This window comes from Oncorhynchus kisutch, linkage group LG15 (assembly GCF_002021735.2).
Source record: "Oncorhynchus kisutch isolate 150728-3 linkage group LG15, Okis_V2, whole genome shotgun sequence".
NCBI lineage: Eukaryota > Metazoa > Chordata > Actinopteri > Salmoniformes > Salmonidae > Oncorhynchus > Oncorhynchus kisutch.
The window spans coordinates 64,795,963-64,811,436 of NC_034188.2; the positions used below are offsets into that span (position 1 = coordinate 64,795,963).

Below are 15,474 nucleotides of genomic sequence, written 5' to 3' on the forward strand. Positions count from 1 at the left end.
AAGAATAGTAAACAACCAAAAATGTACCAACTAGGGGACATTTTGTTAGTCCCCATATGGTCAAATGCTATTTCTAGGGGTTTTAGGGTTACGGTTAGAGTTAGGTTCAGGAGCTAGATTAGGTTTTGGGGTAAAGGTTAAAGTTTAGGGGTTCTAGAAAATAGGACTTTGAGTGGGACTGAAGTGTGACCACACAAGTTTAGTTATACAAGAATGTGTGTGTATGTACGTGCACACACTTGTGTCAATTAATTTAGTCTTAAACCTGTAAAACAAAGCAGGTTTAACAACAAGATACACATTTACACTACTTTTATTGATAATGCTCCAGATTTTACAACATTAGATAACCAAAATGAATAACCTTTTTAAAGTTCAGCATAATACAAAACAGTCAAACAAATAGAAGCTACGCTCAACATAATTTCTATGAGTTTGACAACACATTACAATTATTTAACACACCAATGCATGAAATACACCAATAAACAAAACAAAAAATTCACAAAATAATGCATTTGAATGACTTGGCATGAGGAGAAGCTGCATCATGCACCACGTAAGAGCGATGCAGGATACTGTAGCGTGGACTCCAACATGTAGTAGAAGCCTGTGGTTGTGTCTAAAGTCAAAATCTGGCTAATGATCGAGAAATTGAAAAAAGAAAAAAATGATCCATGTCATGAGTCCATCTATATCTATGTAATGTTGTAATGTTTTTGCACCATGGAATTTAGGGACCAAAAGTCTCTGATATCCCGGTCAAGTTCTTAAAATGCATGTACTGTGAGTATGTCTTTTTTTAACTGGCAAATAAAATAATTCAGTCTCAAATGGCACCCTATTCCATATACCGTGCACAAGTAGTGCTCTATAGAGGTAATAGTGTGCCAGTAGGGACACACCCTGTCATTTACACAGTGGATCTGGCATCAATGACAATAGAGTAGCTGAGCAGCTGGTTGTACTCCTGGCCTCGTCCTCCTGGTACTGTCACTGCTGTCTTTCCTTTCCTCAGCTCTGGAGAGCACAGTTCCTGGGTCAGAGAGGTCAAGGGTGCCAGCGACTCCCGCTTCTTACAGGAGTTCAGTGACCAGAGAAGATAGTAGACAGGGGTACAAAGCACATTCAAATGTTGAATAAAGACCTATGGATAGAAGCTACCTGAATAGATGAATGAAGGCAAGAGGACCATTCTCAATAATTCAAAGAATGCATAATGTTTTTTTGAGAGCTCGAGAGAAATTGTAAGAAAGATTGACACTAACCTTAGATGCTAGGCGGTCTCCTCCTTTTATTTTGCTGCAAAACAAATTAACAATTAATTTTCAGTTGTGTTGCAGTGGCAGACAGACAGCATTTAAAATTGTCAAATTATTTTTATGTTTTTATATAGTTGGGTATCATCCTCACTAAGAAAGTTGTACAGCCAAACTTACCTGTATGGCCAAACTGCACCCCTTGTATGAGTGAACAGACTTCCACTGAGCCACTGAGTGTGTGAACTGTGAATGCATTATGTGACAGGAATATATAAGCAGAATGATGGTGACATCATCCTTGATCTCTCTAATGTTAGAAGCAGTAGCTCTCCTCACCCATCATGATCCCTATGACACCAACCAGGCCAATGAAAACCTGCTCCTTTCAAAAAGTGTTCCTAGAGTTTGCGACCGGGAAGATGCAAATCCTGGAATAGCTATTCTCCTGGGGAGTCAGGTTCTCTGTGTACGTCTGTCGACTGACTGACCTTCCCAAATTAGCCTGACGGGACCTTCCCATAGGAACCATGGAGAATGGGACAGTGATGCTCATCGCACCAATGGCACCTTGACCAAATGTACTGACCAAAGACACAATGAATCAGCCTCTGAACTAACACGGAAGTGGAGTCTGTGTGTCTGTGTCTATATATTTACCACCCCTTTTCACACGAGTCCAGACAAAAAGGAACTTAGTCTGCATCCCAAATGGTACCCTAATCCCTACACAATGCACTACTTTTGACCAGAGCCCTGTGGGAGAGTTATCAGATGATTTTAGAGACATTTGGGATCCCAAAGTGTATCCAAACACTGTGGTATTGACACACCTGTCTAATTATCTGATCCGATCCAATCTAATGACAGAAACAAGAGATGACTGCTTTATGCAGTTCTCATTCCAAGCATTGTGACTGGGGTTGAATTACAATATAAATTCTCCAGCTGTGAAGTTTTTGAATAGCTTTTATTACTTCCAGAGTAGTCACTCAGAGTTAAGCCCTATGATAACTTAAACCAAAAATAAATCTGTTGTCTTAACCACAGAGACAGAAAGAATCAGACTGTGTGAGTTGTGTGGCAGAGCTGTGGTGGCAGATGTACCCGTCTGCTCCAGCCACAGAGCATTCTGTTTGTGAATAGCTCTGTGCTACTTTAGTCATGCTAAGCTGTAGTAACCAGACGCACAGACCTGGTTTCCTGTTTGTCATCTGCCAACATGATGGTTGCCGGAGTACTACCTGTAAACATGTCACCTGCTGAGTTGCTGTTTGTCTGTCTGTCACCTGCAGGAGGCCTTCGTACTGATCAACTCACCAGAAAACACACAGAGTGACGATGAGGAGGATCGTGATGGCTGCAGCCGAGGAGAAACAGACGATGAAGACAATCACTGCACAAACACACAGGAGAAAGACATCAGGTAACACAAAATGGAAGTAAATGGAATGGAACACCTGTTGTAAATGGAAGTAAATCCAAATAATGGCAAAATTATAGTATGCCAATCCTTTTTGGATGTTCACCAGTAAGCATTGAAATATCTTACATATTGTTGTTTCACTGATGCATGATAAGGTGAGTGTACACTCACTGAGCTGTTTATCTTCACTGGTGACCTCCACTTGAATGAGGACCGAGGCCTGATGGTGGTAGAAAGAGGCTTGGCAGGTGTAGAGGCCCGCCTCCTGCTCCGTGACCTCTGAATGGAACAACAGAGCCCGACCATCCATCTGGACCAATGTGCCGTCATTTCTTCAACACGCAGCAGGACACAGAAAGTCATTACATAGTACACACGTTTGTCTGATCTGTTTATCATCTAAGTGGCAAAGATGACAGTCATGAAGAGAGAATAAGATAAGCGTGGAAGGTAGAAAATGGCTACCACAACACTTTTTGGTCATTCAAAAAAAAAAACTGCTACATTGAGAGATAAAAATCTAATGAGACATTGTATTTCGTATATATACTTAGGTGTATACCTAAGTAACTATCATCCACCTTAGCAGAAATGAACACAGCTTTACCCAGAATAGCTTGACAGAATAACTCCTAACACAATTTATACGAGTCTGAGCATGGGGGAGCTGGAGAGTGTCAGGACCTCTGAAGATATACTGCTTCATAAGTCACTCATTGTCCCTGATAAAAGGGTTCTTTAGTGGAACCTACCGCATGGCCTGCCAGTCAGGACAACCGTCCCCAGGCCCCACAGCACAGAAGTCCTGATAGTATTTTAATAAGACATAATAGCAGCTTTACGACACTGCACGTATTTGACTATCTAGTTAAAAGCTCTCATAAAACAATACAAATGAGAACTTCCATCTGGACGAGAACAATGTTCGTACAAATGACCGCCCCTGTGTAGTGGTAATATTATCACAGACAGGGCCCTGCCTACTCTGTCTTCCATCCTTCTGTAGCTCTCTCACTCAACCTCCACAGTTTAGAAGTTGTAGGAATGGAACATAGTAGTAAAAGAGAGTCTAGCAAAGAGTCTACTACCTCTGACAGGTAAGGCTATAAGTTGGCACACTGCCATAGACTTTGAGCAGGATCCTCTGGTTGTGGAAATTCTCCTTTAGGGACATTCGATGTATAACGGACTCGTCTCCATATGGTTTGTACAGGGGAGTGGTTTGATTGAGTACTCTGACAGATGAGATGTCTAAGAAGGGGAAGGAGAAGTGGTCAACAGGGGGCAAAAAACAAATCACTCCCTAGATACATACAGTCAATAGACAGGTAGTTGCAGTTAAATGTTGAACAGGAGGTTGGAGCTTGGCATGCCTGGTAAGTACTGTACCTCAAAGAATGTCATGACATAATTGTATACTCGTAGAAAAAAAAAAGGTGCCATCTAGAACCTAAAATATTTATTTACTGTCCCCATAGGAGAACCCTTTGAAGAACCCTTTTGGTTCCAGGTAAAAATAAACTTTGGGTTCCATGAACAAACCTTTCCAGAGAAACCAAAAAGACTACCTGGAATAAAATAAAATAAAGGCTTCTCCTATGGTGACAGCTGAAGAACCCTTTTGGAACTCTTTTCTCTAAGAGTATACAGAATGTATGTGTAGTATGACAAGTATATCATTTGTGGTGTTGGGTGCTTTATATAATCATCTCGGTCTATCTATTCCCTATTACACTTACAGTATTTGGGGACATGGACTGTCCTCCTCTCCTTTAGTCCATGGTGATTTTGAATGAGACAGATCAGGTCCTGTCCCTCATGGAGGGCCAGTGAAAACTCATAGGTGAGGTTGGTTATCACTCTCACTCCTTCATACCCAGAGCGGAAGGAGATGTGGCCTGTGGCGTTGTCAGGTAGAACCCAAGAGAGGTGTGCTCCGAGCCTGTCCCCTCTGTACTCACATACAGCCAGCCACAGAGGAGATCCCCTCTGCCTCCCAACAAAAACACGCATCACAGGGGACTCTGAGGGAGGGACGGAGAGAGAGTGACAGTGTGTGGAGGTTGGATACAATGGATGCGTCCCTAAATGGCACCCTATTCCCTTTATAGTGCATTACTTTGACCAGGGCCTAGAGGGGGAATAGGGTGTCATTGGGGACGCATAACTTATTGTGTAGATCAGTGGAGGTGATGACGGCTCATAATAATGTCTGGAATGTTATCAACCACATGCTTGATGTGTTTGATACCATTCCAGACATTATTATGAGCCATCATCCCCTCAGCAGCCTCTACTGGTGGAGATACATGGTAGCTACAAGTCATAAAGTAAATTACCCAGTCCACGCAGCAGTATCCCTGTTCTCTCTGGCTTCTCAAGACCCAGGTGATCCACCACACAGGTGACATTCTGACCAGAGAACATGGAAGTGGGGAACCTCAACACACTACGGACCGTCACAGAGCCATTGGCATGGAGCTCAGGCTGCCTGTGAACCTGCTAGCGAAACATATGACAGAGCGTGCAAATAATATCCAAATGAGTGCCGGAATTTTACATTTTTTGCTGTATTTATTTCACGGTTCCAAGCACCCTTTCATTTGTTTTCTCCCTTTACCTGCTCCTGCACCTCCATGAGCTGACTGGTACTATTGTCACTGTCCCCAAGACTCCAGGAGATGGTGGCAGCAGGTCCAACATTGTCCACAGTGCACTGCACCAGTGTGTATGCTACATCTTCCTCCCACTCAGAGCTGGACTGGATGGTGATGTTAGGAGGAGCTGCATGTAGATAGAACAGCAATATAGGATACATGCTCTCAATGTAAATAAATTAAGCGCAATATAGGATACATGTTCTCAATGTAAATATTTTATTTTAACACTAGCGCTTTAATTGATGGTGTTTGATGATTTGTTGAACATACCACACACAGGGAGTGTTATCTGTCTTCTCTCTGGCAACACAAACACAGTATGATCTATCACACACTCCATATTGAGCTCCTGGGCTGAGCAGGCAGGCAGTACTAACACACTGCTGACAGAATAGGTTCCATTATGGGATGTGAGACTGGACCAGGAGGGCCCAGACACACCCTCAGGTAGAACCCAGGACACATTGGCAACAGGGACGGAGTCCGCAGCCAGGCACTCAATGAATCTGTCACCCAGTCTGTCCTGGACATCAATCCTTATGCTGGGAGGAACAGTCACTGGCACACAGAGGGGAGAAAGGGCTGTAAACATGCTAATCACTTAACTTTACAGTTTGCAGGAAAAGAAAAACTGATTTATACTAACAATGTTTATGATAGAAGTCACTTGTATTAACATATGCTGGCTCGCTACAAATTGCAGACTGACAGATATGGCTACCAGTTGTCAAATTATGAAGATGATATTTAGGCTGCATACCAAATTATATGTAGTCTACATCCCAAACATTTTACCAGGGCCCATAGGCACTATATCAGGAACAGGGTGCCATTTGGGACGTAACCTATGATATGTAGACAAGGCTCTGCTCGTACCAGGCTGCTTGACATGTGGGTTAACGGTAATGTCCAGCAGTACAGATGCCCTGTGGCTGTAGTAGGAGGCCTCACACTCATACAGCCCTGCATGGTAGAGCTCGACAGGACCCTGCAGGGTTAGAGCACTGCCAAATACTGCCACACCCTCAGGGAGAGACTGCTCTTCTCTAGGAGACAACACAAGACAACACACTGTTAGCCACTCTCCAAAGGCAGAAGAGCAGCAGCTCGAAGAGCTTTGGTTCTCAGATAGTTAGATCCGGGGATAATGTCACCAACTTGGTGATTGTTGCTATTGTTTAATCCTGCGTTAAACTTCTTCACAACAGTATCTCGGACCTGCCTGGTGTGTTCCTTGTTCTTCATGATGCTCTCTGCGCTTTTAACAGACCTCTGAGACTATCACAGTGCAGGTGCATTTATACGGAGACTTGATTACACACAGGTGGATTGTATTTATCATCATTAGTCATTTAGGTCAACATTGGATCATTCAGAGATCCTCACTGAACTTCTGGAGAGAGTTTGCTGCACTGAAAGTAAAGGGGCTGAATAATTTTGCACGCCCAATTTTTCAGTTTTTGATTTGTTAAAAAAGTTTGAAATATCCAATAAATGTCGTTCCACTTCATGATTGTGTCCCACTTGTTGTTGATTCTTTACAAAAAAATACAGTTTTATATCTTTATGTTTGAAGTCTGAAATGTGGCAAAAGGTCGCAAAGTTCAAGGGGGCCGAATACTTTCGCAAGGCACTGTAGGTACTACCTAACTAACGTGTACTAGCTAGCTAGCTAGCTACATAAGCAACAGTGGTCAACATAAAGACCAGGACAATAGTCCAAACACTTAAAAGTAACACCCTATCCCCTCAAATTAAGTGGACACTTCTGATGACGTCTGACGAATACACACTTGCAGGGCGAGGAAGGACTTTTAAATGGACCGCCCTTGCCCGGAAATGTAACACTCGTTCATCCCTCGATGATTGCGTTTTCAGCCACCGGTCGCTAGCTTGTGGGTGCTTTATATGCGCTACAGTCAATTATTATTGCATGTCTACTTACATTAAATATATCATTATTAATATACGCCTACTGTATGATAGCAACTAAATAAATTAGCCAAATAACGTTAGCCTGCTTAACTAGCTACAATTTCCAAAAGCTAACCAAACAAAAACATTACTTTTACGAGACCTGTTTGTGCCGTCATGTGCATTAGTAGCACAATTGTTTAACTTGTTTACATTTGTTTTTACACTTGTATATTGACTCCATATTGTCGTGGAGGCTTTCATTTTTGGCAGACTTCTTAGTGGATGTACAGTCTTGGCGAATTGAATTATGGGGAGTTTCAGGTCCCGAAGTGAACATAATTGTACACTCGCAAACTCGACTAAAAACAAGGGCTGAGGGGCTTACGTTGCAAACTTCCCTTGCTTGGCTAATCATTTGGACCGCCCGCCAAGATGGCGATTCCCCCAAGGGCATACAACGTGTCTTTTAAGTGTTCGGACCTCTGCCCCTGAGCTAGTTTTCCTACAACAAACGTCTAGTTACAGGTTGCACTTGCGCATAACATTTGCGACGCGTGCGCTTTGAGGTTCGCACAACTCGCGGTGTCAACCCGCACAATCTGCAGCTGGATGCTTCTAAACAAATGTGCAGGATGTGTGTCTAGTGCCTGTCTATCTTTCAACCGAACCTCACACCACAGCTGCCAGACACAATGTCACCCCTGTGTTAGTGATGCAAACACTAGTATAGTAAGAATAGCATAAATTTATGAAATTGCTAGAAAGCAAAACCTAATAGCAAACATTGTTTTTGTAACTGTACCCTGACCAATAAGATTATCACAGCAGTTCCTTCATGGTAATGTTGTCCTTTAAATGAGATGAACAGAAGTTACAATCAAGAGAGATCAACAGACATATTGTCTGTATTATGATAGTAATACAGGTATTCTTACTTGGTGCATACTATACTGTAACGTGGTACATCCCCAACGACCTCTAGCCCGATGGTGGTTTTGCTCTGTCCTTCCTCCAGAACCACTGACTCTACAGCCTGGCTCTTATTGCTGCTGTCGGCCAACCCTGGGTTCTGCAGCCGAACAGCAGACAGAGCTACACAATAGGAAGTTAAAACACAAGATCCAACACAGAGTCTGTTATTAAGTAGAGTAAATGAAAAGCATTCTCCTAAAACCATACTTTTGGCTCCAAGTCCTCAATTATAACTTGTGAAGTACTCACAGAATGCCGGCAAAGTGACGGTCCGAAGTTCTCCGTTTGGGAACTTGGGGTGGTCAAACATGCAGGTGATGTTTTCCCCTTCATGAAGCTCAGCTGGGAAGCGGTATGACCTGACCCATGTGTCTGCTGCATCCATGACAACCTCCTTCTGTAGCATGGAACTGACCTCCTGATTGGTCAGCACCAGGGTGATGTCAGCTCGGGGTCGCCCTCTGGCCGCACCACAGGCGACCACCCAGAACTTCTCCCCTTCCTCTAGAACCAGGTATGTCTCAATGGTCACATTGGGAGCCACTGCAGGCAGAGAGAAATTATACTTTTACATGAGCAGGTGGGAATGATCCATCAGTACAACAACAGTCCTAAATCAAATGTCTGGGCCTCTAGGGCTGTGCTTTATATTTTTGAGAAGGCTGAAGTGAAAGGATAGATTTATGAAAGATAAACACAATGCTGCCATTATGTTTTAGGAGGAGAGTGCTAACTCTTCTCACCTGTTCCATCTGTTCAGCAGACCACAGCTGAGAGGACTACTGTATGTTTGCATCCCAAATGGCACCCTGTAGGGCGCCATTTGGGCTCTGGTTAAAAGTAGTGCACTATATAGGGAATAGGGTGCCATTTGGGACATTGCAGCACCCTATATCACGCATCTCAGTACAGACTGACTGCGCATATAGAAAAACATCACTCTAATGCCGAAGACACTTTGATACTACCGCATATGGATAAGGGAGGACATTTCTGTCATATGATAATCTTTGACATATGGATACAGGCTGTATAAAAAAATGTGTCTCCTAATGTGGTGGGGAGGGATATCTAAATGTGATGAGAATTAATTTACAGTGCAGTGTGATATGATGTATGATCTGTCTCTGATGCCACAGCTGATTGCGAGGGCTGACTCTTACAGGAAACACAGCCTTGGCGAGAGACACAACACCTGGTACATGGTGGGGAGTGGGGAGGTGAACACGTGGAACAACAGGCTGGGAGAAAGTAAAGGAAACATCTGTGCCAGTAAGCTATGAGCTCAAGGTGGTGCCAGTCCCAGCATGATGCAATATCTCCCGATCATTCTCAGACCTTGATTCTTAGCATCACATGTCAAATCCTTGCCCACAAAAGTGAGAATGCCAAGTACTGTACAGACAAACATACACATCAACGATGTGTCCCAAATCTTGTCACCCTTCCTGGTCAAAAGGGGTGCACTATAAAGGGAATAGGGTACCATTTAGGATGCAGTGTACGTGAGCTGGCAGGCTTACCGAAGGTCTCCACCCTCACTGTGACATGTGTGGTGGGGTCAGGCAGGGTTGGGTGCTGGACCACACAGGTCACCCTGTCCTGGTCCTGTAGGTGGGTGGGGAAGCGGAGTAAGCTGGTCATAGTGGCAGTGCCATTGGTATAACTGGTGTTCCTCATCTCCACAGAGGAGTCGTCAGTAGGAGGGCTGCCGTTGATCTCCCAGCGAATCAGAGCCACAGGTTTACCATTGGTAGCTGAGCATGTGACTGACTGGTAGTGGGTAGCGTTGTCTGTGTCCTCTGTCACCACTGTGTAGATATCAGGTCGAGCTTCAAAACAAAAACATTAAAAGACATGAAGAGGATGATGCTGGTACGAGAAACATTTATGCAATGGATGTTTGTATGATTCTGTCTCTGTGATGACATTGCAGGTACAGTAAGGTAACAACAGGATACAACAGGCAATTATAATGTCACATATTTTATCCAACCCCCCCTAATGGCATCATGAGGTCATGTATTATTTTGTTTCTCCTCTCTCTACTCTTAAAATGCATCCTTCCTTCCTCACTTCCTTGAATTAATCAATGATCTGACATGACATAATTGGTCAGAGCAATGCAATGGAAAGCTTGCTTACACCAATCTTGTAATCTCAAGAAGGGAATAAGGAAGGATGCATTTTAAGAGTATTCGAATTGGGCCATGTTCTTCAGTCAGGCTTACCCAGAACAGTGAGAAACATGCTGTTAGTGATCTCCTCTTCATCGGTGGCGAACACACATGTGTACTCCCCCTGGACCTCCAGAGTAGACACCCTCATCTTCACAGTCAGATTGGTGGGAGAGGCTGGGGCGGAGAAGTCTGGGTCTTTGCTGAAAGCCTTGTTGTTCTTGTAGCCTGTTAATTTCTTCATCGATCGTTTCATTCTAGAGTCTGGGCGTTTCCATGAGGCTTCTGTGATGTCATTCGGTCCCAGGTACTGACAGCGGAGGAAGACATCCTCTCCAAGGATCCCAGTGACGTTACGGTCAATCTCCATGTCCTCCTCCATATCTGTGAGAAAAAAACATTATGATCGGCATAAATTACTAGTAATTCAGTTATTTTGCGTCCCAAAGGGGCACCCTGTTCTCTATACAGTGCACTACTTCTGACCGAAGCCATATGGGCCCTGTTCAAAAGTAGTGCACCATATAGGGCATAGGGTTCCATTTGGGATGCATCCTTAGCCACTCATATCTCAGTGGGATGCACTTTGGTTAATTGATGAGAAATTCCATAGATGTTGCTAAAAACAAACAACAGCAAATGTGATTTCTGTTGAGACTTCTATAAAAAGGGTTCCCTGTCTCTGAGTGTCCATCCCAAGCAGCTACTTGTGTACCAAATGGCACCATTTTACCTTTGGGCCCTGGTCAAAAGTAGTGCACTGTAAGGAATAGGGTGCCATTTAGGACGTAGCTACAGTCTGTCTCTAAGACATCAGTCACGATTAGGGGATGTTTCAGTGAAGGGGACATTTAATAAAGCAGCCTGACAGGTTTGAGTGTTGATAACAGCATGCAGAGTCCAATGCATACCAACTCACTCCTCTCTCTGGTCTCTCTATTATGGAACACTTAAGGACAACGTTTTTATCTATTAGCCAGTGGAAACAGGAGGCAAATTGAACTTGTATGACTCCTGAGCCGCCTAAGTACTGAATGATGACAGATGAGTACATTGGGTAAATGGGACACTCAATGGAAACCCAGTCTAATACCTCACATCAACAATCCTGTAAAATATTGTCCTGTTAAGACACTTTGATGAGGACAACACTTATGTCTCCAACTATAAATACTCTGGCCTCCATCTTCGACCAAATAAATTCAGAGAACAGCAAGTGGTGGTGTGTTGTACATAACAACATATGGAAACAAACACAAAGTTGAAAACATCCCAAAATGGCACTTATTCATTTGTCAAATAAACTTTATTAAGTCATGTAAGGATTGCGTGCATGTGTTTGTGAGAGAGAGGAAGAGGGAAAGAGAGAGAGATGGAGAGAGAGAGCGAGAGAGAGAGAAAGAGTGAGAAAGAGAGGGACAGCTCCACACAAATATATCTTGTCTTGTGGGTTTATGGTTCATAAAAATGGAAAAGGCATTACAAAGATTGCATATCTGAGGCACACTTAAAGGATGCACTGCAAATAATCACATAGCAACAGCCTAAAATACAAAATAATGTCCATTAGCACTTTTTCTGTGGCCCTAAGGCACTGACAACTGTCTCTGTTTACGGGTTGGGGTGCTTTATGTAGTTTAGGCTACCCATGTACCATATAGGGCCAGTATATCGTAGCATAGTCATATGAAACTGCTGCGGTTTCATCTGGGCTTCTACCCAACAGCAGGCGTTCACGTACATGAATGCTTACAGATGATTCAATGTTCAGAGGGTAGCAAGACAACTGAAAATGTGTCACTTATATAGACAAAGAACTGCTTTTGATTCAACAAATAGATCAGTGTGGTGATGTAACTAATGCATTGTATGATGATGTGCTAGTGGAGAGATCTGGGGATGGAAAGTCATACTGTTGGTGCAGTGGTTCTAACCTACAGACCTATTTATTCCTCAGAGACGCTCATTCATCTACCATTTGAAAATACACTGAAGTTCCTAAGTTCAGATCAAACTGTGATGTCTTTCTGACTAACAGAAAATATTGTCGACTAACAACACATAGGGATTTCCCCAAACACACTCAGTGGAGCCATTGCAATACTATTAATGGTATCATTAAAGGTCATAAATTGCATTTAAAAAGTCATTAAAGCAACCAAAAGGGTTTTAATAGCTGACACCATTGGACAATAATAGCAGACTAACAGACAATATTGTAGTACAACATATGTCAGAAATAAAGCTATAGTCAAGATGCATTCAGAATATTTCAAATGGATTTTGCTCTTGGGTTTATTGCTTGTAAGCCTTTATAATTAGACGAATCAGGCAGCAACACTATTGCACCTCTGTTCAGTGTAAAATTCCACAGGTTAATAAACAAGTCTTTAAGGGCTAGTAAACTCAACCCATAAACAGAACGGCACACTCACAGATGGATTATAACTCCTCAGACTTACCCAACATGTCCAAGCAGTGAGACACACTTAGGACAAAGCCCAAAATCAACAGCCCTGAGCATCCCATGGTGGTATCATTGAGAGTGAGGACTCAATTTGACTACAGCAAGTCTTCCTATGAGGGTATTTAAATGTGTGTGTTGTGTGTGTGTGTGTGTGTGAGTGAGTGCAAGAGAAGCTGTCAGAATCAGCTGTAGAGGGTGTGTGCTCCAAACCTCTGAGCAGAGCTGTTTTTTAACAAACACACACCACACATACACAGTGTAGGGCTATGTTGTTTAGAACCACTTTACTCTCCTAGTGCCCTATATGTTATTATGAGCACACATCTGTTTGAACAGGACTGCTTCTTCTATGGAGTAGTAGTTATTTCACTTCTCACTTAGTTGAAAACCAGCGTTTTGACTTCTTAGTAGTAGAAGCTGAATGTCATACTGCAGGATGTGTCTGTTCATCTCCTCGGTCACCTCATATAACAACGTTTCCCCGTTGCTCGCGACGATGCCATGCATCATTCAGCCCAGCTCATCTCTGCAGGAGTCCTCAGAGACAGACACAGCATATCTACACTGAAGTCAACTCACTGTTTCTCACCTGCTGCTCTGGAAATCCCTCACAAAGGCATTGTTTTACAACACAATATTTCCCACTAATTCACTTCATGGTTGTGTTTTCCTTTTAGTCAGACTTAGGAATTTACTAAACATAGTTTGTCATTAGAAATGTTCTGCAAGGAAAATCACAATTGGAAACAAATATGGAGGAATACTATACACGTAAAAAAGACTTCAGTTCTCCAGCTGGCTACAGAATGTTTTACAAAAGCTGTGCTGCTGTACCTCAGGAACAAGTGTCTTTCAGAGTATGTGAATCATGCAGCAGAACGTGAATGAAGTAAGACCCTCTTTACACAATAGGCCAACTGGGAATCCTCCTCAGATTCAACAGCCTTCTTCCTTCCTCAGTGTCTCCTTTTGCTAACTTTAATGTTACACCAATTTTCCAAGGATCATTCTGAGATTTGATGAGCCCAGAAAAGCAAAATGTACAAAGACTTGACTACTTTGAAATTGTAAACATGTGGTCAACTGTTGGGCACTATGTAATGTAAGCTAATACAAAAGACACATCTTAGATGCTGCTACAGATCGATGAGTATTGTAGGCTTTGTTTATTTCACTAGCATTCCATCACGTCTTTAGTAGTATGTTTCCTTTTTGCATTGTGGACTACACAATCAGCATCTTAGTAAATGTGTTTCCTGTCAAAGCTGCTGAACTTTTACTCACCTTCTGTGCTAGTATTGGAGTATATCATAGTAATCTATTTGCAATGACACAAAATGAAATTACTTGAGTAAAAAAATCTGTTGAGTCATCAGATAGTTTGTGTGGTTTGTTTGTAACGACATTTTGACTCATTCAGAGAGATAGAAAACAATTTCACCCCACACAGCTGGTACTGACTGTAAGGTTGTAGCAGAAGCATCCTCTGGTTGTGTCAATGGACTATAACTTCATCTGGAAGACATCAGAAAATACATTGCACTTTGCATTGTCAGATAAGTATTCTCTCCCTCTCTCTCACTCAATCATTCAAATACACACACGCACACGCACACACACTGGCAGATTCTGCAGTAAACAGGAAGACTTCATGTCAAGCAATAACCTTACTGTGTTTCCTGTTCATCAGGGTGACAGAGACTAGCAACAGCAGCAGGGCATGATGAAAATATACTATAATCCATATTGTGCATATTTTGATATGATATGTTTCTACACTACAGTAAATCAGTTTAATCAATACTATGACTTGTATATAACTGCTCTGTATCTAGTAATACATCCATATCTGATGATTCTATCATTTACTGTCACTGCTGCAGCCATGATTTACAGGCAGAGGATAAAACACTGATGATTTTATGACCCAATAGTAAATCATATTCGACATCATGAGATACCAATTTCAAAAACGTAATTGAATTACATGGGGCATTAGTTTTTAATAGCAAACACTTAACATGGAGTTAGCTCGTCTCTCTCTCTTCCCTGACTTAATGTGAATAATCACATGAGCATAACGCCTGCAAGCTGTTTTTCTACCTAATGAAAATACCTTCAATGGTATTCCTGAAATCTGGAGAGAGGTGTTTAGCAGTGGGAACAATCAGGAATTGTTACGTCTCCTCATTGCCATGTACAACCTACGGTCTGCGTACTGTCTGAAACCTTCTGTAATTCACTAGCGATAAAACATGTATTATTTGTGATATTTATGAACTTCACAGATGTACTGTTGGCATCCATCTATCGCAATAAGTGTAGTTACACCCTTCTCTCTCAGACATACACGTACGCAAGCACACTCAAATGCACACTGTGTCTTTGGAAAAGAGAGTGGAAAAGGTGGCTGATGATCAGGCCAGTAATGATGTTTATAGGACAGATCATTGAGATGGGTCTCTTTAGGGCTGTGATGAGCCACTTAACCCGATGGAAAAAAGAAAATCATAATTCTTTCCAAAAGTGGGAAAGAATATTTTACGATTCCTCTCTATTCTTCTGCACTCTCCTGTTCTTAATATGAACCCTCCCT

At 42.5% G+C, this 15,474-nt stretch overlaps 1 protein-coding gene across 3 annotated transcripts; it reads right to left on the reverse strand.

Annotated features, from left to right (window-relative positions):
- Positions 1–295: 295 nt before the first annotated feature.
- On the reverse strand, positions 296–13,046 carry si:ch211-149e23.4 (uncharacterized). 3 transcript variants are annotated; one of them, XM_031790818.1, is made up of 15 exons: positions 12,874–13,046; positions 10,466–10,795; positions 9,758–10,066; positions 8,484–8,777; positions 8,198–8,354; positions 6,222–6,391; positions 5,616–5,903; positions 5,317–5,469; positions 5,025–5,189; positions 4,425–4,709; positions 3,774–3,936; positions 2,857–3,017; positions 2,580–2,655; positions 1,269–1,302; positions 296–1,075 (listed from the first exon to the last, which is right to left on the reverse strand). In XM_031790818.1, exons 1-15 carry the CDS (start codon positions 12,938–12,940, stop codon positions 914–916), a joined length of 2,814 nt encoding a protein of 937 aa, XP_031646678.1. In that variant the 5' UTR covers positions 12,941–13,046; the 3' UTR covers positions 296–913. The 3 variants fall into 3 exon arrangements, with proteins under 3 accessions (XP_031646678.1, XP_020358805.1, XP_020358804.1); XM_020503216.2 differs by having other exon boundaries at positions 5,025–5,184; positions 5,306–5,469; XM_020503215.2 differs by having other exon boundaries at positions 5,025–5,187; positions 5,306–5,469; positions 12,874–13,045.
- Positions 13,047–15,474: the final 2,428 nt, after the last annotated feature.